This window comes from Gymnoscopelus microlampas (assembly GCF_963454915.1).
Source record: "Gymnoscopelus microlampas genome assembly, chromosome: 11".
Taxonomy (NCBI): Eukaryota; Metazoa; Chordata; class Actinopteri; order Myctophiformes; family Myctophidae; genus Gymnoscopelus; species Gymnoscopelus microlampas.
The window spans coordinates 1,440,340-1,463,491 of NC_139948.1; the positions used below are offsets into that span (position 1 = coordinate 1,440,340).

The window sequence follows — 23,152 nt, forward strand, 5'->3', positions numbered from 1 at the left end:
CCCTCCAGTGAGGTCCCCACGACGGAGCCCACCTTCCTCACCAGCCATTTACAGCATCCTGTTGCACACGCCAAAACATCGGAGTCTTCTCAGCAAGAACAGCCTGCTCCTACATTAGAGTATGTCAGACCAGCCCAACGACCTGTTCAGGTGCACCCCTAGAAACTTTTAGTTGGCTACAATCTCCACCACCTCAGCATTTATGGTGATGGGGACCGGAGGTACCCTCTTGGTCGTGCCATAGTCCACCACCATCATCCTTGGTCTTGCTAGCATTGTGCCAGAGGCGGTTTGCCTCGCTCCAGTCCACAAAGTCCTTCACCATGCTATCGTGCTCAACAGTGTTGTCACCTGAGATGCAGCTGACCACCGCAGTGTCATCTGAGAACTTTTGTAGGGGACATGTCTTGGAGCTGATCGAAAGTCAGATGTGTATAGGGTGAACAGGAAAGGTGACAGCACTGTGCCCTGGGGACAGCCGTGTTGTTAACCAGCACCTCTGACTGACAACCCTGCAGTCTCACATACTGCGGTCTGCCCGAGAGGTAGTCTGTGATCCATGCCACCAAGCCGTGGTCCACATCATCAACGCAAGCTTCTCAGCAAGCAGTTGTGGCTGGATAGTGTTGAAGTAAAAACACATGATTCTGACTGTGTTGCCCAGGGTGCTAAGGTGTGTGAATGCCCTGTTTAGCATGTAGATGATGGCATCATCAAACCCAATGTCCGCCTGGTATGCAAACTGAAGGGGGTTGAGGTATTCACTCACCGTCGGTCTCAGTTGATTCAGTAGCAGACGCTCAAAGGTCTTCGTGCTCTTTGATCACAAGGTGCGACTTTTCTTAGGCACCGGGACAATGCAGGAATATTGCCACAGTTGCGGCACCCTCCCCGTCTTCAGAGAGAGGCATATTGTTTGGATCAGAGGTTCTGGACAACCGGATCTCCATATATGCTTACACTATACTGATACGCCCAGCCCACGTATGCACGTACAGAGTTTTTGTGCATTCATTGTAAGATTGTTTCAAATACTCCTATCTATATCAATAGGAATGTGCTGCACTCCATTGTTCTGCTGCACTCCATTGTTCTGTCTTTCAAATACATTATATGTGTAACATACAAAGGTTGCTTATTGTGGGATCGCTTTAGCGATCATTCCATGCCATTCTAGTTATTATTATTCCCCCTGTTTTTTGGGTCATTTCAGTGGAGAAGTGCCATTTAGTGACGTCATAATGCATAATGCCATTCTAGTGAATGGTAATAACATTCTAGTGACGTCATAATAATGATGTCATTGTATTATGACCCTACTATAACACTACTAACACTATCAATACTCAATACCAGCTCAACATTCTTAGCAATCCCACACTGTTTCTTCAGGAACAGTACTTTCTAGTTAAGGTTGTTCCTAAAAGTGTTCTGGGTGAAAATGTTGAATACCTTTTTGGGGATAGTGTTGATATTGTTAATAAGTAAATTAGAGTGCTCTAGATGGATGCAATCAGAAAATCGGAGCATTTCATGTTTCTAATGCTTAAAAAACATAAAATAGACACTAAGTTTGCCAAGACTGTCAAAAGTTAACGTTTTCACATAGCCGCCATCTTGGAAATATGCAAATTAGGGTTCCAGAAACACCCAATCGTAATGATAAGCATTCCAATGTGTTTGCAATGGTCAAAAAACATGAAATAGACACCAAGTTTGTATTTGTAGCTCATCTGGTTCAAAAGTTACAGCCAAAACCGTTTTACATGGCGGCCATTTTGGATTTGGCCGCTATGGCGACCCCAAAGGTCGCCCGTTCGGGCGCCCTAGCTAAATCATTAGAGCATGCCCTGGGCTACATCTGGGCCAAATTTGGTGCATTTAAGACTGATTAGCGCGAAAATATCCCTAAGGCCCGGGACAATTGCTGAAATATTGTCCATATAGGTGATTATGCTAATAAAAGCTAATTACGCTAATTCTGAAAATTGCTCAACATATCCAAGTTAGCATCCGGCAGTTTCCACATGCTGGGGACCCATACTCAACATTTCTAACATAAAACCTTGGTGTACTCAACATGTCCGGGTTCACAATGGGGCTCTATGGGCTGGCAAGTAGACTATAAAGAACGTTTGTTTCTATATCGGTGGTTCTCAAACTATTGCATGTCAAGGATCCCCAAAATTATATGGATTTGGCCACGCACCCCTATCTCAAAATATTTTGTTCCAGGGACCCCTTCAAGCAAAGATTTGAGTAAAAATGTTTGCTTTAAAAATATGCACATATTTAAAGATTTGCGCACGTTTTTTTTTCTTCAAAAATAGCAGATCTACAAGCTCATAGAGCTTGTAGATCTGCTATTTATAATATATATATATTGTTAAGAGAACATTTGTAACTCTAATCTTTGCTTCTGTTGGTGGGGGGTGTCCCTGGAACAAAGCATTTTGAGATGGGGGTCCGTGGCCAAATACATATCATTTTGGGGGTTCTTGACATGAAAAGGTCGAGTCACAAATGTTCGCTTAAAAAAAATATATATATACAAATATAAATATATATATATGTATGATATATACACAACATTGTCATGATTTTTCAAAAATGGCAGATCTACAAGCTCATAGTGTGCCGCGCTATGAGCTCGTATATCTGCCATTTTTTGAATAGCCAAAGAAATCTAAAAATGACAAGAGATGCGTTCCCCGATTTATTGGGTTAATGTCCACTGATTGGCGCCAGGGACGGAGGCCTCGGGCAAAGGCACGCCGGGTCAGAGCAGAAAGCTGGGTAAAGCCAGGGGAGCGGTTCCGGAGGTGACCCCCGCCCAGGCCAAGTGGACCGGGCTCAACCAGGAGCTGTTCGCCTGCAGCATGGAAGCATACGGCATCTGGACCGACGCCCTCTCCAAGGTCAAAACGGTGACACGCCGTGAACTTGTATATCTGCTATTTTTGAATAGCCAACGTATAAAATATGGATTAGGGGGTTAACATTATTGTGATGCTGTATTTACACCCCTGGGGAAGTATAGTTGGAGTATATCAAAATCTTCTTAACTTCTGAAAGGAGGAGTTCGCCCAAAAAATGACTTATTTTCTATCAATTGCACACCCTATGAAGCCTTGCATCCATGGATTCTTTTTTGTTTTTGTGGCATTCATAAGCTAATAATTTGATTCCCGTCTCCTACCGGCTAATATATCCGGTAGGAGACACAAAGTAGATTATTGTGTCTACCGGAAATACACACGTTCATCAAATTATTTTCTTAGGAATGCCACAAAAATAAATCCATGAAATCAAGGCTTCATGGGGTTTGTAATTGATAAAAAAATAAGTCATTTTTGGGGTGAACTCCTCCTTTAAGTGGGTTTAAGAAGAAATTTCCTCTTAAGAACGGTTGCTGCATGAGGCCCATTATTACTAAAACATCATCATTTTACATCCTATGTTAATTGTTTTGGAAACAGTGCTATTGTGTGTGTGTGGGGGGCAGGGTACTTACTTTAACACTGTTTCACAATCGGCCAAACTTGGCCATACAAAATGTTTCAGTCGTGAGGTTTTAAACGTGTAGATCCGTTGTCTGCAGTACATCATGTTGTCTATGGTGTGTTATTTTGGTGCAGGTACTTGTAGATCCGTTGGCTCCAGTACTTCATACACAGTCTACAGGCTCCATCCTGACCACCGCCACCAACTGGGAGGAGATGGAGATCCAGGAGGAGGCGGAGTCAGGCAGCAGCGTCACGTCCAAGATTAGACTTCCTGCCCAGGTCGGTTCCATTCAACAACATGTTACCCTACCAACACCTGCTACGTTTTTAACAAACATGTTCTACTATAGCCATTTTTTTTAAAGCTGAAACTATTTTTTATGAATAAAATGTCTCCATATAATGGGCATGCAAGGGACAAGGACTGACAGATACAGATATCTCCATATAAGGTGTGAGGGCCTCTAGTAGTTTCAAATCTACAGAATGTTATTTAGACAGATTCTAGGTTCAATACCTTGTATCCTATAGTATCTTTGAAACACTACATTGTACTCTCTGTACTCTACTTATGTCACTATTTACCTTGTTTGTTGATCATGTTTACTCTGCTTATTCTGATTTCACACTTGTAAGTCACTCTGGATAACAGTGTAAATGCCTAAATTCAAAATGTGTGTGTGTGTGCGATGCGTGTGTGATGCGTGTGTGATGCGTGTGCAGCCGTCGTGGTTTGTGCAGTCCTTGCTGTTCCAGCTGTGTGTGGAGGTGAACCGGGTGGGGGGTCACGCTCTGCCCCGGCCCACCCTGAACCAGCTGCTTCGATCCTGTCTGGACCGGGCTCTCCAGCACTACCATGCCCTCACACAGCCAGACCACCACAAGGTACCTGAGGGGGGTTCCAGGAGGTCCGCAACTAAATGATGGATAGTTAGGAACCAAATGGACCTGTACTGTTCTGGTAACTCTGAGTGTACAAATGGAACTAAATGGACCCTTATGGGTCCATTTGAGTTAAATTAACACTGAGGATTTTACAGTGTAGATTGAGTTTGAGACTGATTGGAGACAGAGAAACTGACAGACAGACACACACACACACACACACACACACACACACACACACACACACACACACACACACACACACACACACACACACACACACACACACACACACACACACACACACACACACAGATAGATCAGGGGTCGTCAACGTTTTTTCAGGCCAAGGACCCCTTAGCTGAGAGAGAGGTGAAGTAAGGACCCCCACTACATGTTGGATTCATGTGTAAATAAATGTGTATTTTCAGACATTTAATCACTTAAACCCTCAATACTTTGTAAACTTGACCTTTGGCTCGGTACTTGGTCTGCTCTTTTTTCCCTGTACACCAAACTCTCTGCCGAAAATACCCGATCTACAAGCTCACAACGCGTCGCAGACTCGTTGTGAGCTTGTAGATCGGGTATTTTCGGCTAATGTTCCCCCCAGAATAGGGATGCCAGGGTTCAAGTGGTTAATGTAAAAAATAAAAAAAAGTAAAGTTCCTATCACACAAAGATTTGGAAGCCCCCCTTGTAGTATCTCTGAGGACCGCCTAGGGGTCACGGATCCCTGTTGAAGACCCCTGGTATAGATAGATAGGAAGTCCATTTATGTCCATCTTTAAGGGCACTCGGGTGGCGCAGTGGTGCCTGCGCACCACCACGGAGGTTGTGGGTTCAAATCCACCGCGGTGCAGCCGGCTTTGTCAAGCGTCTATAGTCAGACTCTATACGAAAACAGTTGGCCCGTGTTCAGGGGAGGGAAGTTATGCAGGAACGCCTACCTAGTGGCAAAAAAATACTTTCTGGCCTTGACAGCCCATACATCCAAACAGAAAAGTCCTATCTGATTGTATTAAACAGTGTTAAACTCACCAACATGGCAGCTGTACGGAAAGCTTGAATTATTCTCTTTCCATCTGCAAAGTTTTTGTTTCATAAAAATCCACCGTAGAGACATGTTATGAGCTACTTTCTGTCAATACATTCTGTGTCAGAGTTTGGAATAAGCAACGTCCTGCTGCCTCCTGCATTATGTGCAAATTATAAACAGGTGGTACAAAGGACCGTTGAGTGATTTCCAACGAGTGCTTCCAACTCCAACACTTCATGCTGCTCAATGTTTTGCCACTCAGTCTAGTTGAGGGGGCGTGTCCAGGTGGAAAAGTGATGCATGTGCATACTCTCTATTGGGGAGAAAAGGGGTTAAAAACACACACAAACACATAGGTTATGATCTGATGATCAGAGGCAATGTGTCAATACTTTCTGAGAAGATGGTTTTACACAGTGAAATCTGTGTCAATTTATCCATTTGTAACTCTGAGAGTGTACAAATAGAACCAAATGGACCTGGAAGAGTCCATTTGGTTCCATTTGTACACTCAGAGTTAAATTAACAAGTATTTTGCAGTGGGCTAGTAAACTGTGACAAAATGGTGGTGTCATGCCTCACACTGTTTCATTGTGGTTCCATTCCAACACTAACAGGAGGGACAGTTCCCTATGACCCAGAACAGAGCCTTGCAGCTGTTGTTTGACCTGCGCTACCTTAGTGCCACGCTGGGAACAAGACCCGAGGAGGGCAAGAGCTCCCGCTCCCAACAAGACCCCAGGTACTGTATATACCGTCCACTTGTGTTTAATGACGTGGACGCGTCAACGTTTTAATTAATGCCATACTCATATATAGACCCCACAAGACCCCAGGTACCGAACTAGAGACCCCGACAAGACCCTGTTTTTATACCCCACAAGACCCCAGGTATCATATAGAGAACCGACAACACCCCAGGTGATTTATTGATTGAATAATTTATTGATGATTTTTAAAAGTATAGCAGTACAACCAACGATTTAAAAATGCCAAATGGATGAGACACAAAAAAAGCCAACGTCTTGTTTCCATTGTGGTCCATTAAACAAAACAATCAGCACTCAAATAGTGCAAACAGAATCAGCACCATAGAGTGTACAGTCTCAGAGTTAGGATTTTACAGTGCAGATTAGGGGCCCCAGAAATTGGGGTCCCTTGCCTAATGCATACCAAAGTGGGGGTACTTGAAAAAAAAATGGAGAACCGCTAGTATAGAGACCCCACAAACCCCCCTTGAACCTGGTATTAACATACTGTTGATTGATTGATGTACTTTATTTAGTAAGACATGAGAACATCAGTACATACATACTAAACTGGTAGACTCATTAAGTGTGTGTGTGTGTGTGTGTGTGTGTGTGTGTGTGTGTGTGTGTGTGTGTGTGTGTGTGTGTGTGTGTGTGTGTGTGTGTGTGTGTGTGTGTGTGTGTGTTGGTTGCAGGGTCCAGGAGGTCTGTGATTGGTTGGAAAGCTACATCGACCCCTTTGATCTGGACGTCTTCACTCCGCATCTAAACGCCAACCTCAACCGCCTATCACAGAGAACCTCGGTACTGTCAACCAATAGAATCTTACCTCTGTACCATCCACCAATAGAATAACACCCCGTTACCATGCACCAATAGAATCACACCTCTATACTATCTCTATATTATCAACCAATAGAATAACACATGCATGTATGCCCCATGTCCAGTATGTCTATTGAAGTAGGAGGTCTCCACAATTAAAATCATCACAACTGAATTCTCAACCGATTTTCACAGGATTGGTTTGTCAGGATTGTCAGACTAGACATGTAGTTATGTTATGATGTAGGGACATGGGTCTTCAACAGGGGGTCCGGGACCCCTAGGGGGTCCTCAGGGTGTTACTACGGGGGGTGGGGGGGGGAAGAAACACTCTGCTACACCAGTCGGTCTCAAGTGTGGACAAGGTACCCTCATGGTTCCTTGAGGGGGTTCCAAATGGCCCCTTACGTGTGTGTAACTCTGAGAGTGTACAAATGGAACCCGTAAGGGTCCATTTGGTTCCATTTGTACACTCTCAGTTATGGGGGTCCCATTAAAAAGGTTTGAGAACCACTGTGCTACACTAAATGGAACAGAGCCTTCATTAGAGTAATTAGTAACACCTGTGTTAAGTGTGAAGTAAGGAAGATGCCCAATTTCTTTCCAATATGGCTGCTGTGCATAGAGCCTATTGTTGTCAGTCTTTGTGTTGCTAGGTGTATTGAGTGTACTGTTGTCGTGGTGATGTGTGTGTGTGTGTGTGTGTGTGTGTGTGTGTGTGTGTGTGTGTGTGTGTGTGTGTGTGTGTGTGTGCTTCTAGGTGTTGCTGGGGCTGTTGACGGGCACAGAGAAGCAGTTTGTGTCACGGAACAGCAGCAGTGTAACCTCGCAGGAGCCCTACAACATCCTGCCCCTGGCCAGCAGCCAGATCAGGTGAGGAGGGAATTGTAGTTCTATAACATAATTTTTTATTTTTTTTTAAAGATATTTTTTGGGGCGTTTTCTGCCTTCATTGACAGGATAGTGGGCTGGCAGGAAGTGGGGAGAGAGATGGGGGGGGTGACACACAGCAAAGGTCGTCGGGATCGGGAGTCGAACCTGCGACACGCTGTCAAGCTGGATTACCAGCATATATGGTATGCGACCGCTAGGCCAGCCGGCGCTCCTATACCATATTTTTTTGTAGTTCACGGAGAAGTCAGTGTTTAGACTGTGACATGGAGTGCCCTCTCCGGGGACTTGTACATCCAGTGTGGCGTTATTATAATTGTAAAAGCATGGATTTTTTTATCAGGAAGATCGTTTGTTTTCATTGTCAACCAGTAGGTATCCTAACCCAGTGTTTCTCAAGGTGGAGTCCTTGAGGTTATTGCAGGGGGTCCCCCACCACAATGAGTAACAGTTTAACAACTCACATTTTTGGCTATTCAAAGATCGCTGATCTAAAGTGCCCACAAAAAGTTCGGAAAAGGTTTCAAAGGTTCGAAAAGGTTTTGTGCCCCAAAGACATTTCAAAATAATTCCAAAAGATCTTTCAAAATGTTTCAAAAATAGCAGATCTACAAGCTCACAATGTGTCACATTGTGAGCTTATACACTGCCCACAAAAGGTTCAGAAACTTAACTTCGGTCGATTATTCCTCCCCTTTAAAAATACCAATTGGTATTGTGTTTTATATCATGTTTATCGTTGATTAGTCACCTTTACAACGAGGTACAGCTTGTAAGGATCGGGCATTCCTGGAATGAGCAACACAGCTAGTTGTCAGTGACTGACACCTGAGTTAGGTCTTGCAACTTTGTTGAGTTTGTGTATGGTCCAAGCAGCAACACTGCCCCCATGGAAAGATGCCACGTTTGTCCCTACAGGATAAGGCCCATGCAATAGGGCAAGCCGGTGTTCCGTTACGCAGATTACACATTATTTGATGTCAGTCCTGGTACCATTTGCAGGCAGATGTGTGCCAGTCACAGGTGTGTGACTGGCACCTGAGCATGGGTCCTGCAACTTTGACATCTGTCTTTGGTACCGTTGTGCAAATCCTCCCCGTAAATCTCTGGAAGAAAACCTATGGTTCCTCAGTGAAGCAAGGGATGCAACCGGTCTTCTTGGGTTGTTGTCTTCCTTTGACTTCACCTGTCTCACAGAACTTGGTCCTAAGTTTGGAAATGGTACCAGGGCTGGCACCAAATAATGCTTCCACTCTGCGTAACGGAACACCAGCTTCCACTTGCCCTATTGCACGGGCCTTATCCTGAAGGGACAAACTTGGCATCTTTCCATGGGGGGAGTGTTGCTGCTTGGAGCATGGGTTGCAGAACCCATGCTCAGGTGCCAGTCACACACCTGTGATTGGCACCTGAGCACAAAAACAAGAGCGATTACCAACAGAAGCATATTGGGGGATTTTGGCAATTTTTTGGGGGTGCCACCCACATGTTTAGCTGTGCGATCCTTACAAGCTGTACCTCGTTGTAAAGGTGACATAATATGACAACATTATAATGATATAAAACACAATACCAATTGGTATTTTTAAAGGGGAGAAATACACAACCTACGTTAAGTTTCCGAACTTTTTGTGGGCAGTTTGTAAGCTCACAATGTGACACATTGTGAGCTTGTAGATCTGCTATTTTTGAAACATAGCAGATCTTTTGGAATTATTTTGAAATGTCTTAACACGTGGGGCACAAAACCTTTTCAAAACTTAACAAAAGCTTACATTGCATATGTAAGGTTGTAGATCTGTTCTTCTTGGTACACAACAGTGTTTATGTTTATTAAGCTTTCAGCATGATCACAGGTTTAAAAAGACAGGTGCCATTAAAACACTGAATTATTTAGCTTAGTACAATATAAAACTTCCATCTCAATAAATCAAAAGTTCAGAATCTAAAATGTGCTGTTGTCTATCTAAAAATCTAACAACCTGAAACACAAATCTAAAATCCACTATCATTCAAGAGTCATATATATAGGAGTCAGACATGTATAGGATTGGCAATTGCTTATATCTCTCAGTTGGTGAGAGAGGATGTCCAGTGTGTTTGAGTTCCTTGTTTGGCGACCAGAGATCTCCTTCCTGAGAGAGGGGGGGCGGGGGGGTAGCCAGTTTCTGATATTGGACTTAAACAGCTTCCTGTCAAAGTGGAGACACAGTTGACTCTGCTAGGGTGCACAATGTGAGGGTTCCACGAGTACCTCCGGCCAAGTATGATTTTGCAAGCCCATTTGGGAACTCTTTCCAGTCTTTTAGTCTGGCCGTCAGTCAAGGAACTGTGCCAGACTTGGACTGCCTACTCCAGCACTGGGCGCACGTAGCCTGTGAATATCCAAACCAATTCAGGATCTCAGACCTCCACATTTCTTCACGCGACAAAGGACAAAAAAGCTTTGTGGTCAATTATAGTCCATAATGATGATGATACTGTGCTTCTGCTCTCGTACTGTGAGGACGCTTTTGCTGCTCGCTCTGCCCTATGCTTACATTCCTCTGCTGATATCCATGTTTTTTATTTTTATTTTTTTCCCTGAGAAACCACGAATGGATCCTGGATATTTATAAACCCATGGGACTCTATTTCTTCTATAGATACAAGCCATATTTCTACTATTTTTCGACCTATTTGTCGACCTCCAGTGACTGGGTGCGTGGCATATAGCCAAAGCTAATTAGCATCAGGATGTACCCGACTTTTTCAACAGAGGACTACCAAAAATTGCTGCAAAGGATTGCAGTGCTGGAAACGGAATTACACCGTTTAAGAGTGAATGTGGAAGTGAATCAACATTATGGAATTCCACAGTCTCAGAGCAACGGACAAGACCATGCCAACAAGCAGCCACCTAGTGTGGTTTCCGAGAAACCCCAGGACAAGGCATTCTCATGGAACACTTTTGGGGCAAAGCCAAAGGATTTGAAGGGGCGAATAACTGGCAGAACTCGGAGCCCTGTGATTACAGATCTGACCGGCTGGCCTGCGCTACCACCCGCGCGTCACCATCATCGATGCCCCCGGACACAGGGTACCGCGTCTTCTACCCCCCTTCAACAGTGGAAAACTGCCAATGGGAGATCTACAAACAAATCTCCCAAAACATCGAGTGCTGAGCGTCAACAGTGGAAAACTGCCAAAGGTAGATCTACAAACAAATCTCCCAAAACATCGAGTGCTGAGTGTCCTGTGCAGCTGGGAAACAGATTCACCCCATTGCTCCAGGACCCCAGATGCCCGTCTGATGGCAGACAAAACAGGGTAAGAACCAAGAGTAACTCAGATGAAAAAAGGCTATATGGTGAGCCTGAATTTCTGATCATAGGGGATGCCGCTGTTAACTCTTTGACTGCCATTGACGAGATTTCTCGTTTTTCTCCGCATGGCTCAGCCAGCCGTCGACGAGATTGACGAGATTTTTGAAAAAATTAAAAATTATTTTTTTTTTTTTTTTTTTTTTCAATTTTCTTTTTTTTTTAATCACAAATGAAGCAGGAGATAACGCAATGCGAAGATTTTCTGCTCCATTCACTTCAATGTTAAAAAATAAACGGAGACAAAATTCACAGTTTACCTATTTTTGCAATGTTATTCTCTGGCAGGGAAGGGGGGTAGATGTGTAAATACTCTGGCAGTTAAAGAGTTAAAGATGTTAAAAGCATGATAAGAAGAAAGGCAAAAGTGTTATGCTTCCCTAAAGACAAAGTCTCTGACATGAATGACAGAATTCTGAATCTTATCGCTGAACACCCAACGGTGAAAACCCTGATCTTGCACGTTGGCACATGTGATACAGAGAACAAACAGTCCGAAATCCTAAAACAGCATTTCACAGCCTTATTCAGCAAAATCAGCTCACTTGATGTAAAGGTGTGCATCAGCGGCCCACTACCACCTACAAGAGGCGGCGATGAACGTTTCAGTAGACTGTCTGCACTGAGCAAATGGCTTTCAATTATGTGCACCAACAAATCTGTACATTTTATTGACAATTTCAATTTTTTTTGGGATAGAAGACATCTTTTTTCTTCGGATGGCCTTAAATTGAACAAGCTGGGAACAAAATTGTTTATGTCAAACATTTTCTACAATGTTCCCCTGTCCTCGTCAACCTCTGCCAGAGCACAAGCTTCCATAACAACAGATAATGCTGCTGCCGTTGAAGAATGCCAAGGTGAATGGCTCTGTGTGGACGAATACGCTGTCACACCACCCCCCACCGCTGCTGATGGTGGAGGAACATCCATAACAAATGAACTCTCTGATAGTGAAGACTCGGAAACAAAAACAAAGGACAGCGTGCTGAAAACAACCGCTGATAACAGCCTAAATCCACAGGAGGAGATTGCCACGGCCCCTGACGTCGACTCTGCAGCCACGGTCATGCTGGAAGAGGAAGGAGACAAAGAGGAGTCTCTCAATGAGGAAGATTATCCAACGTCATCACCTTCCTCCTCCTCATCATCATCTTTTTCCCTGTCCCCAATACCTCTTCTGGATTTCACCAGTAGCATGAACGACTTGATTAGAGCGGGGACTAGACTCACCCCCCAAATCAAACGCCAAGCACCAACCGTGCCCTGCCCCCCACCCATCGCCCCTCGACGGAGCCATTGCAAGAACAAGAACGTCCTGTCGGCTTCCCTACGTCTAGAGAATACATTTGATTGCTGAGATAGGCAGGGTCCATTATGCATAGCCAAAATCATGTCTGGGCCCAAGGCTATTTTAGTTAGCCTTGTAGAAAACAAGGTTTACAATATTTCCACTGTTATCTCAAATAGAGTTCCCAGGACAAGGAGTGACTTTAAACGCTCTGCAAATACAGCAAATTTAACAGGCATTCCATGTAGAGGAAACAACCAAGTAGTTGAATGCCTTAAGCTAAACTTGGCCCTACTTAACATCAGGTCACTTAATCACAAGTCTTCCTCTGTAAATTATATCATCTGTAAAGAGAAACTAGATATTATCTTTCTAACAGAAACCTGGCTTGGTTCTGATGGAGCGGTGCTCTTATCTGCAGCATGCCCACCAAAGTACAGTTTCATTCACTCAGGACGTGAGGGAAAAAAAGGAGGTGGTCTGGCGAATATCTTTTCTGACACTTTAAAATTCAAACCTCTGACAAACCTTGGCAGTTTTAAATCATTTGAATACCAGGCCACCATATTGGAGAGTCAATCGTCTGTGCTTATGATTAGTATGTATCGACCTCCAAAGTGCAGCAAAGCCTTATTTCTAACAGAAATATCAGAACTTTTATCTATCTGTTCCACTAATTATGACAGAACTCTGATTACTGGAGATGCTAATTTGTATGTTGACATTGTTTCAGATGTTGTGGCTATGGGTTTCCTACAGTTACTGCACAATTTTGACTTTATTCAACATGTTGTTGGGCCAACACATAAACATGGCCACACCCTGGACTTGGTGATCACTAAAGGTTTGAATATCACTGTTGACAGTATTATTGATAAGCCCGAACTAACAGACCACTATTTATTGTGTTTTAATATAACTGTCTTTGATCTAAGGAAAAACAATACAGAATATACTATAAAAAAACGTTTTTTTAGCTCATCTGCAGCAAACGAGTTTCCTCGTCATCTGGCGTGTGTGCAGGTGCCCACCCTACTTGATGCTCCCTCAGTGAATGATATGGTTCAACATTTTAATCTCAAATTAGAGTCAGCTCTCGACATAGTGGCTCCTATGAAAACTAAAAAGAAACTTAATTCTAGAGTAACACCCTGGATCAACGAGCACATGCGCTCACTCAAGAAAGAATGTCGTAGAGCTGAGCGAATTTGGAGAAAAAACAAACTCACTGTCCACCTAGAGATTTTTAAGAAGTCAACAGTGGCCTATAACAAAGCACTGCGCTTGGCAAGGCAAGCATATTTTTCAGGCATTATCAATGACAACAAGCAAAATGCCAGAGTCTTATTCTCTACCATTGAACATCTCTTAAACCCCCCCCAGGCTTACAAGGAGTCGCTCCCTGCTTCTAAAGCTAAGTGTGATGAGTTTGCGTCCTTTTTTGCAAACAAAATTTTTAGCATTCGAGCTGGTATTATGAATGCTGCTGCTAGCACTGCAAATGCTGCAAATGGTGCATGGTGCAAAAACGTAGATCACTCCAGAGGAAGTCTATTATCTTTCTGCACAATTAATGAAGAGGAACTCCGTAAAACTATATCACAGATGACATCATCATCTTGTTCACTGGATGCAATACCCACCCCGTTTCTCAAAGAGGTTTTAGACAGCGTGATTGGAGATATCCTAAGAATTGTAAACAGCTCTCTACTTTCAGGCGTCTTTCCAGACTCACTGAAAACGGCTGTAGTCAGGCCGTTACTCAAGAAACACAACCTTGATCCATTGGTGCTGGGTAATTATAGACCAATCTCTAATCTGCCATTTCTGGGAAAGGTCTTAGAAAAAACTATCTTTCATCAACTGGATGTGTTCCTACAGAACAATAAGGTTCATAACAAATTCCAATCTGGCTTCAGGAAAGGTCATAGCACAGAAACAGCACTTGTAAAAGTAATTAATGATCTTAGGGTGTCCGCTGACAACAAAAATATATCTGTTCTCCTACTCCTTGACTTAACCGCTGCTTTTGACACGATTGATCACAAAATTCTACTACAACGCATGGAGTACTGGATTGGTTTGTCAGGCACAGCCTTGTCTTGGTTTTACTCTTACCTAACAGGCAGAAGCTATTTTGTCAGCCTAGCTAATTTTGACTCAGACAAACATGACATCTGTTCTGGTATTCCACAGGGCTCAATTCTGGGTCCCTTATTGTTCTCCCTGTATATACTACCACTGGGAGAACTCATCGCCGATCACGGAGTGAACTTCCATTTCTATGCTGATGATACCCAGCTGTATCTTTCGGTAGCTCCAGACGACCCCTGCGCTCTAGACCCATTGTTGACCTGTCTGTCCAGTATAAAATGCTGGATGAGTGAGAACTTTCTTAAGCTAAATGAGGATAAAACAGAAATTCTCATAATTGGCTCCAGTGAGCAGAGAGAATTAATAATAAGTAGACTTGGTAACCTGGCTGTAGAAAGTAACACCACAGTAAAGAACCTGGGGGTTATTATCGACTCTGAATTGAATTTTAATGCACACATTAATCATGTCACCAAGATTGCTTTCTTTCATCTTAGAAATATTGCGCGAATTAGAGACTATCTGTCGTTAGACGACGCAAAAACGCTGATCCACGCTTTTGTTTTCTCTCGGCTTGATTACTGCAATGCACTCTACTCTGGCCTGCCTAAGAAAACAACTGACAGATTACAACTTGTTCAAAATGCGGCAGCCAGAATTTTAACTAAAACTAGAATGAGAGAACATATCACTCCAGTACTAGCTTCACTACACTGGCTCCCGGTTGTTTTTAGGATTGATTTTAAAATTATTTTAATAGTTTATAAAGCTCTAAATGGTCTGGCACCTTCCTACCTCTATGACTGCCTAGAGAGACATGATCCAAACCGGACCCTCAGGTCTTCAAGTGCTGACCTACTCGAGGTGCCTAAAATGACATATAAAAAATACGGTGAAGCAGCATTCTGCTTTTACGGACCAACAGTGTGGAATAAACTCCCATTACACCTAAAACAGGCAGCCTCTGTCGATAGCTTTAAAGCACAGCTCAAGACCTATTTCTTCACTCTTGCTTTTAGCTGACTCTTTGGTTGATTTTTAAGTCCTCACTGTATTGCCTATTTTAATGTTTTATGCTTTTGCTTTTATTTTATTTTATTTTTTGTTTGCTTTATTGTTAAATTGGTTGTAACTGTAACTGTATTCTTGCTCTGTAAAGCACTTTGCACTGCATTTCATGTCATGAAAGGTGCTATACAAATAAAGTTTATTATTATTATTATTATTATTATAATAGACCTTAACTGTGTGTCAGACTTCTAGTATGTTTTGGTCAGTGGAGAGTGTTGACAGGGCTGATTTCTGTCTCGTGCCAGTGACATTGCATTATCTTGGATTGAGTTTCATTTTTGTGCTCCTTTACCCAGAAGCCAATACCATTCAGGGTCTGTTGGAGCGTGCAGGGGAACACTGTAATACTACAGAGTATAAGCCAACTAAGCTGAGCACGTTTCAGACCTTCCATGGCATTAAACATATACGTACATATTGATCAGCTTTTCCTGTTTCTGTTGTGTTTAATCTTTCATTAACGTTGCTGATCATAATGGACAGCAGGTTGATGTTGTGACTCAATAATGCATATTTGTGGCTATTAATGTTTGTTTTTTGTAGGCCTGTCAAAAAAAATCAATTCATGAATAAATCGCGATTCTTAACCCATTAACTGCCAGAGATTATTTCTGAAAATTTCTAGCCAGTGCCAGAGATTTTTCATTGAAAAAAAAAAAGAACTTAGGAGCCGAGATAAATATTTTTTAAGTTTTAAGTTAAAAAGGAAGTGGATAGGAGTCTATATCTTCGATAAATCATATCTCCTTGGTCTTTGGGTCAAATTGGACAAAAAAAAAAAAAAGAAAAACTTTTATTTAAAAAAAAAAATCACTTTGCGTAGATCTACGTGATTGGCACGTGGCGGCTATAAATAGGTTCACGTAGATCTACGTGATTGGCATGCAATGTGTTAATGCCGCAATTTTAAAATCGTTTCAAAATGTTTTTTTTTTTCATTATAAGGTAGTACCCTTTTCACTGGCACTTTGTCTGAAATCAATGTCAGAAAGACTGACTGACATGACGTCGGCTGCATTGAAGTGTATGATTCAACTTTTCATGGTTTATATTGTTCAGAATTGTTTTAAAATGTTCTAGTGTAATTAAAGCAAAGTGATTTGGGGTACAAAATCGCAATAAATCGCAGAATCGAATATCAATGAATCGCAGAATCGCAATTTTAATCGAATCGGCACCCTAGGAATCGATTTTGAATCGAATCGTGACACCCCTAGTTTTTTGTCATTCCCAGGTTTGGCTTGCTGCCTCTGAGCATGACCAACGCACGCAAGGCCAAGTCAGCCATCAGATCTACCACCACCACACGTCCACTGGTAAGACACAGCACCACTGGGAGATAAAGCCTGATTTGTTTGAAAATATTTCCAGTGTTCAACCGAATATAAAGGGGCTTTCTCTTGAAAGACCCCATGGGCTGTTTTGTACCCATTTTCTTTTTACATTCATTTGTCTAGCATAACTGTGGTCAAGTGAACTATTTCAGACGTCACAAAAAGACATAAATAGAACTCGGATGAGTTTCTAACAAGCTTAACGTGTTGTTACCTACACCGTCTTACTACAGAGTACTATATCATTTATTACACATATATCGTTGCTGTCAGGTGGAAACATTTAGGTCCAAAACTATTACTTTTTTATCATTTTTAAAACATTTTTAAATAGTTAAAATAGCAGACCTACAAGCTGAGAACTGAGCTTGTAGAACTGCTATTGTAACTATTTTTGTGTGACTCTTGTATGATGAAGTTGGACGTTAATTATTACTTTTTTAAACAGAAACATTTGAAGCATAGATATACAAGGTTTCTGCCCGACAGCGACACTATTTATTTGTATTTTTGTTGTTGTGTGTCATTCTTTTGGGTAAATATTGTTTTGTTAAACTCTCTGCCTTTGCCAGCATTATTGAATGTGGGAGTCACAGGCAAGTCCCTCTGCTGGCCCACTGCTGTCACTGCAGTGGACCTTGTGTGTGTGTGTGTGTGTGTGTGTGTGTGTGTGTGTGTGTGTGTGTGTGTGTGTGTGTGTGTGTGTGTGTGTGTGTGTGTGTGTGTGTGTGTGTGTGTGTGTGTGTGTGTGTGTGTGTGTGTGTGTGTGTGTGTGTGTGTGTGTGTGTATAGTTCTTATTATGTGTGTACATCTATGTAGTGTTAATTGTAGATGCTCATGTATAATGTGATTAGTGCATTCAAAAGAACAGGCTTGCACTCAATATGTAGTTTGTTTTTATATATAATTAACCTGTTTTATTTATACATGTCACAGTCACCTCCACAATTAATGGCACCCTTGATAAAGATGCTAGTAATAATAATGATATTAACTTTTTTTCTTCCTTTAATTCATACATCTGAAATCAACCTCAAGAACATAACGGTATTGCAATTACAAATATTTTCTCAAGAAAATAGGTTTCACAATTATTTGCAACCCCTGTATGCACATAGATAGATTAGATAGATAGATATATAGAGAGATAGATTCACATATCTATATATATATATATATATATATATATATATATATATATATATATATATATATATATATATATATATATATATATATATATATATATATATATATATATATATATATCTTTATCAAGGGTGCTGATATTGTGTATTTTACTGTACATCCATAGATGATATTTAACCATCCAGCCTGATGGTTAAATATCCAGAATCACTGTGCTTGGTAAAGACACAGTAGTTCTGTTTTGAGCCAAATTCAACATTCTACTTGTTGTTGAGTGCAGTCTTATTCTTCTGCATAGATGGTAGTAGTTGATGAGAGTGCAGTAGCCTACCTGCACGTTTGCAGTGTGACTGTACCATATTACTGCTGCATTGTGCAATACAAGACCTGAGAATAATATGAAGGCTTTATTCAGACATAACAATATGGACACGCGCTACTAGCCTCCATGTTGTTCCCACCTCCTTTCTAATGCTTAAAGGTGCTGCGAGTCATATTTTCTGGTTAAAACAAAAAGGTTGTTGAAAGCTTAAAGCACTATATTCTGAGAGTAATCATCGCGTTATTGTTCAGTAGCAGAAGTCTCCCTGTCTATTCAGATCTTTAAAATATATAGACACAAATACATGTTCAGCTGGGTTCCCAATTTCCTCCAATCAGGAGAGTAATTCTTCAGCTTCAAATAATTGTCAGCTAAATTTTGGTTTCATCACTTCCAATTTCAATTATTTATCTCCTGAATGGATAACATTTTTATCCCGTCCTGAAAATGTATTTTCTGTTTACAAAAGAAACAGGAGACCCCTATTACTCGATAGTCTATAACAATGATTACTATCAAATTATAGAGCTATTTAACTCGTATTTTAACAAGACTATCACTTTCCATCACCTTTAATTAGCTTGTTGTGAGCTAATAATTGCCCATGTTCATCAGTATATCTCATAATGCAGCTTTAATATCTGAACCAATGATTGTCAGTCCTGCAGGAGGAGAGAAGAAAGGATTGCTTTTATGCTCGATGAATGACCTCTTTGCTCTTTAATGATTGTGAAGCATCAGCCTTGCATCAGCTTTGTTGCAAGATTTGCACCGGACGGCAGCCACATGTTAAGTTATACTGACAATGTTGCACGCTGAATAGCGGATCTACAAGCTCACAATGTGCCGTGATGCGACGCATTGTGAGCTTGTAGATCTGCTATTTTCAGCGTGTGACGGCATATAAATCAGGCCTCATGGTCTGCTAATGGTAGAGCACAATCCCAAGCTCACGTTACTATCATTTGTTGAGCCATAAAGCCATGTAAAGCTATTGTAATGAGTTTGTGTCTATCTGTGTATACTGTATTTATGTAATTATGAAGCCAATTTTTATGGGGGGATCGCTCGTTTTGATTTACTCAACGGCCTGCATGTGTGCAAGGTTTGACAGCAAATGCATGAGTTTTTATACTAATGGTAAATGGTAAATAGTGCATTTATATAGCGCCTTTATACAATGTGCATTACATTCACCCAAACCATGCAAGGCACCAAGATCAGGAGCAAAATTAGGGGTTCTTGCTCAACGACACTTCGGCAGGCACTGACTGACTGGGAGCCCGGGATCGAACTGGAAACCTTCCGTTTCCCAAGCGGCCGCTCTACCTCCTGAGCCACTGTCGCCCCTTTATTTACGGGCAGGCGCGCCATCCTAGTTGGCAAGCCGTGGTGGACGGAATAGGGGTTTCACATGAACCAAAAGGCACGATCCCTCTGTGTCAATCACCATGGTGGTTTTGTGGTTTCACATACTTTTGGCTTCAGGATAGCATAAAAAGGTGTACACTGTACTGTACTGTATGTACATTACACTTATACTATATGTGTCACTGTATGCAATGCTGTCCAGCTAAAGGTGCTGAAAACTCAGCTTTCCTACTGTTTGTCTCCCCCTGTTGTCCTGTTACCTGTGTCCCTCTCAGCTTTCCTACTGTTTGTCTCAATATAGGACAGTGGTTCTCTAACTTTGTATTTATTTATTCAAGGACCCCCTGTTTACATATGCATTAGACCAGGGGTTTTCAACTGGTGGTCCGTGGAGGTATTGCATGTGGTCCCTGACCATGCATTCAGTAATGTAGGAAAGTGAAGATTTTTAATTTATTTTCATAATTGTAGTATAATAAGAGGATCAGCTCATTGTCATGTCCACAGAGTCTGTCAAGAGACACATGTATCTGGATGAGTTGTCAGGCACAATTCCCAAGCCTTGCAGTAAAAACAAAATGTATTTGACCTTTTGTAACTACGTATCAGTAGTATTTTCATGCTGGCATACCTGAAGAATATGTACAGGGCAAGGTTCGAGGCAGAAAATGACATGAGACATGAGACTCCACTATAGCCAAGAAGAGACAAACATGGACCACCCGTGATCATGTCATGGACCACTAGTTGAGAAACAGTTCACTCAATGACCTGGTGGCCTAAGATGACACGTCAATGTTGTTGACAGCAGTTACTGCAACCTCCACAGAAAAGGGAATTGGAATCTCAAGAAGTGGAAGTGTCGCCTGGTTGAGCCATCATTATTAGGAAATGTGCCCAAATAACAGCATGTGTCTGCTCACTCATCAGTTAAGGAATTCTCAAAAACACTCAAACACTAGCATTATGTTTCAGTTAAGTAATGACTGTTAATTAAGGGCTTGATTAAATGTGTTGTGCGTAGTAAGGAATTATATCAAGCCCTTAACAGTCATTATTATATATCTTAGCCCATATCCCCTCCCAACACAAAAGTGGACCCCAGGTGGAGTCTTAGTCAGGGTGGTGGTCCCTGGTTCACAATCAGTTGAAAACCCCTGCATTGGCCCACAGACCCCCATAACTCTGAGAGTTTACAAATGGAACCAAATTCTGGTTCCACTTTGGTCTGACCATTTTGTTCCTATCAATAATTTATTTGTGGACCCCCTGGAACCCCCTCAAGGACCCTCTGGGTCCCCGGACCCCACTTTGAGAACCACTGATATATGACATGGCATCTTAAAGGTGTGCATAGTTGATCCACATGGATCATCACCTTTCACTCTGGGAGTCTGGTAGTGTTTCAGCCCAAGATAGTTATGGTGTTTACAGCACTTTCTGGTGGACAGATTAGCAGACAGAGTGACATTATGTACTGGTAAACAGACAGCTTCATTACAATAGTTTCACATGGATTCATGGCTCAACTTAAAAACCAAAACAGAGTCGACGGCCCGCTCTCCTTTGAAACATGAAACTCTTGAGTTGAGATTCTACCCATATAAAAGCACAATTACACTTTGATAGAGGTTTGTTTTAATCGATCGGTGAGTTTTAATAGATGTTCCGTTGATTCAAAACTGATCATGCAGAATACTCTCCCCATTGACTTATTTTGCTAGCCTGGGTGCCAGCCTGCTTCGCTGCGTTCGGCGGACTTTTTTTCTCTCTGCGCTTCTCAGTCTGGAATGCCTCCTATCTCCAGGAGGCGGGACACAGCAGCCAAGGTTCCAAACCTACCGTGGCTTCTGATTGGTCTGTGGTGCGGGGCGGGACAAAAAAAACGGTGTGATCGTTTTGATTCGTCATTCGTTTGAACAACATCCAATCAGCAACGACGTTGCCGAACGTAACATATGTAGTTCCTGTGTACTTCCTGTGTAGTTCTGAAAGACGAGTCAATCGGGTGCATTCCAGACTGAGAAGCGCAGAGAGAAAAAAAAATCCGCCGAACGTAGCGAAGCAGGCTGGCACCCAGGCTATTATTTTGCAGGTCTCGTCACACTTTTAGCTCAAATGAGCGCAAACAAAAGCGGAACAAAACTCAACCTCATACTTCATTAGAAAGAAGTTAACGGTAGAAATGTTTCTGTGTCCAAATCACTGTTTGCTATTGCGTGTATAAAAAGTGATGATAGTAACTTCATCAGTCATTGTAAACAGACAGATTTTTTTTATTTTTATACATGAATTGTTACTGTAAATTTGAGAGCTGTTTCACTGTGCAATGTAAGTCAATGAATCAAATAAGTAAATATTGAAGATATATAATCAATATTTGGAGTTACATCATAACATAACATAACTACACCACCCAATTCTCTACCAAAGTGGCATTGTGCTTTAAGCTTATTATATACTCTGTAGTACAATGGTGTCACTAGTTTGAAAATCAGTTATTTCTGGCACTTGACACCACCATACTACAAAGTATAAATTAGGCCGCTTGATTCGGCTCTTCTGAATTTAATACAATGTTTTTTCTTTCATTTCCCTCCTAGGCTCCTCCCACGTCAACACCAGCCAACGACAACACTTTCCGCCCTGGCAACTTGTTCCGGCAGTTAGCCAATCAGGAGGAAGAAACTGCTGCCCCGTCGTTGTTCAAGTTGGGTTGGCTATCAGGCATGTCCAAATAACACTACTGTTAACATGTGTGGCTGCAACTGTACAGAAACTTTGTAAAATATCCTGCTATTTTGACAGCCTGCTTTTTATGTAATTTCAATCTTGTTCACCAGTTATTTATCAACAAGGTCAAGCAACGCTGTAATATTACTGACATAAGATAAATAAATTAGAGAAATTTCACTGAGGGTGTTGTCGTCATTTGTAATTTATTTATTATTATTTGCCCTATTTTTTTTTTGTGTGTTTATACTTTTTTCTTTTTTAGACCGGCTATTTTTGGCAAAATATGGAGATACAAGATTTCTGCCTGACAGCAATGATTCATCAGTATAGATCAAATTGTAAAGCGTTGCTGTCGGGCAGAAATCTCTTATCTCTATATTTGAACTTTAAATGTTTTTTTCATAAATTAATACCCTACACGTCATTCTACCGTGTCACGCAAAAATAGCAGATCTACAAGATCTAAACGGTTCACACCTTGACCCGCTTTGGGCTTGTAGATCTGCTATTTTAGAATTTGAAATCT

General features: G+C 41.8%; 1 protein-coding gene across 2 annotated transcripts in view; it reads left to right on the forward strand.

The window, feature by feature from the left end:
• cog1 (component of oligomeric golgi complex 1) overlaps nucleotides 1-22,803 on the forward strand; it is a 45,133-nt gene extending 22,330 nt beyond the window's left edge. For both annotated transcript variants that reach the window (XM_084071947.1, XM_084071948.1), the window contains 8 exons: nucleotides 2,749-2,918; nucleotides 3,639-3,785; nucleotides 4,230-4,391; nucleotides 6,048-6,172; nucleotides 6,875-6,983; nucleotides 7,765-7,877; nucleotides 16,948-17,029; nucleotides 22,494-22,803. In XM_084071947.1, the coding sequence (XP_083928073.1) occupies nucleotides 2,749-2,918; nucleotides 3,639-3,785; nucleotides 4,230-4,391; nucleotides 6,048-6,172; nucleotides 6,875-6,983; nucleotides 7,765-7,877; nucleotides 16,948-17,029; nucleotides 22,494-22,631 (1,046 nt within the window). In that variant the 3' untranslated portion in view covers nucleotides 22,632-22,803. The remainder of the gene's footprint in view (nucleotides 1-2,748; nucleotides 2,919-3,638; nucleotides 3,786-4,229; nucleotides 4,392-6,047; nucleotides 6,173-6,874; nucleotides 6,984-7,764; nucleotides 7,878-16,947; nucleotides 17,030-22,493) is intronic.
• Nucleotides 22,804-23,152: the final 349 nt, after the last annotated feature.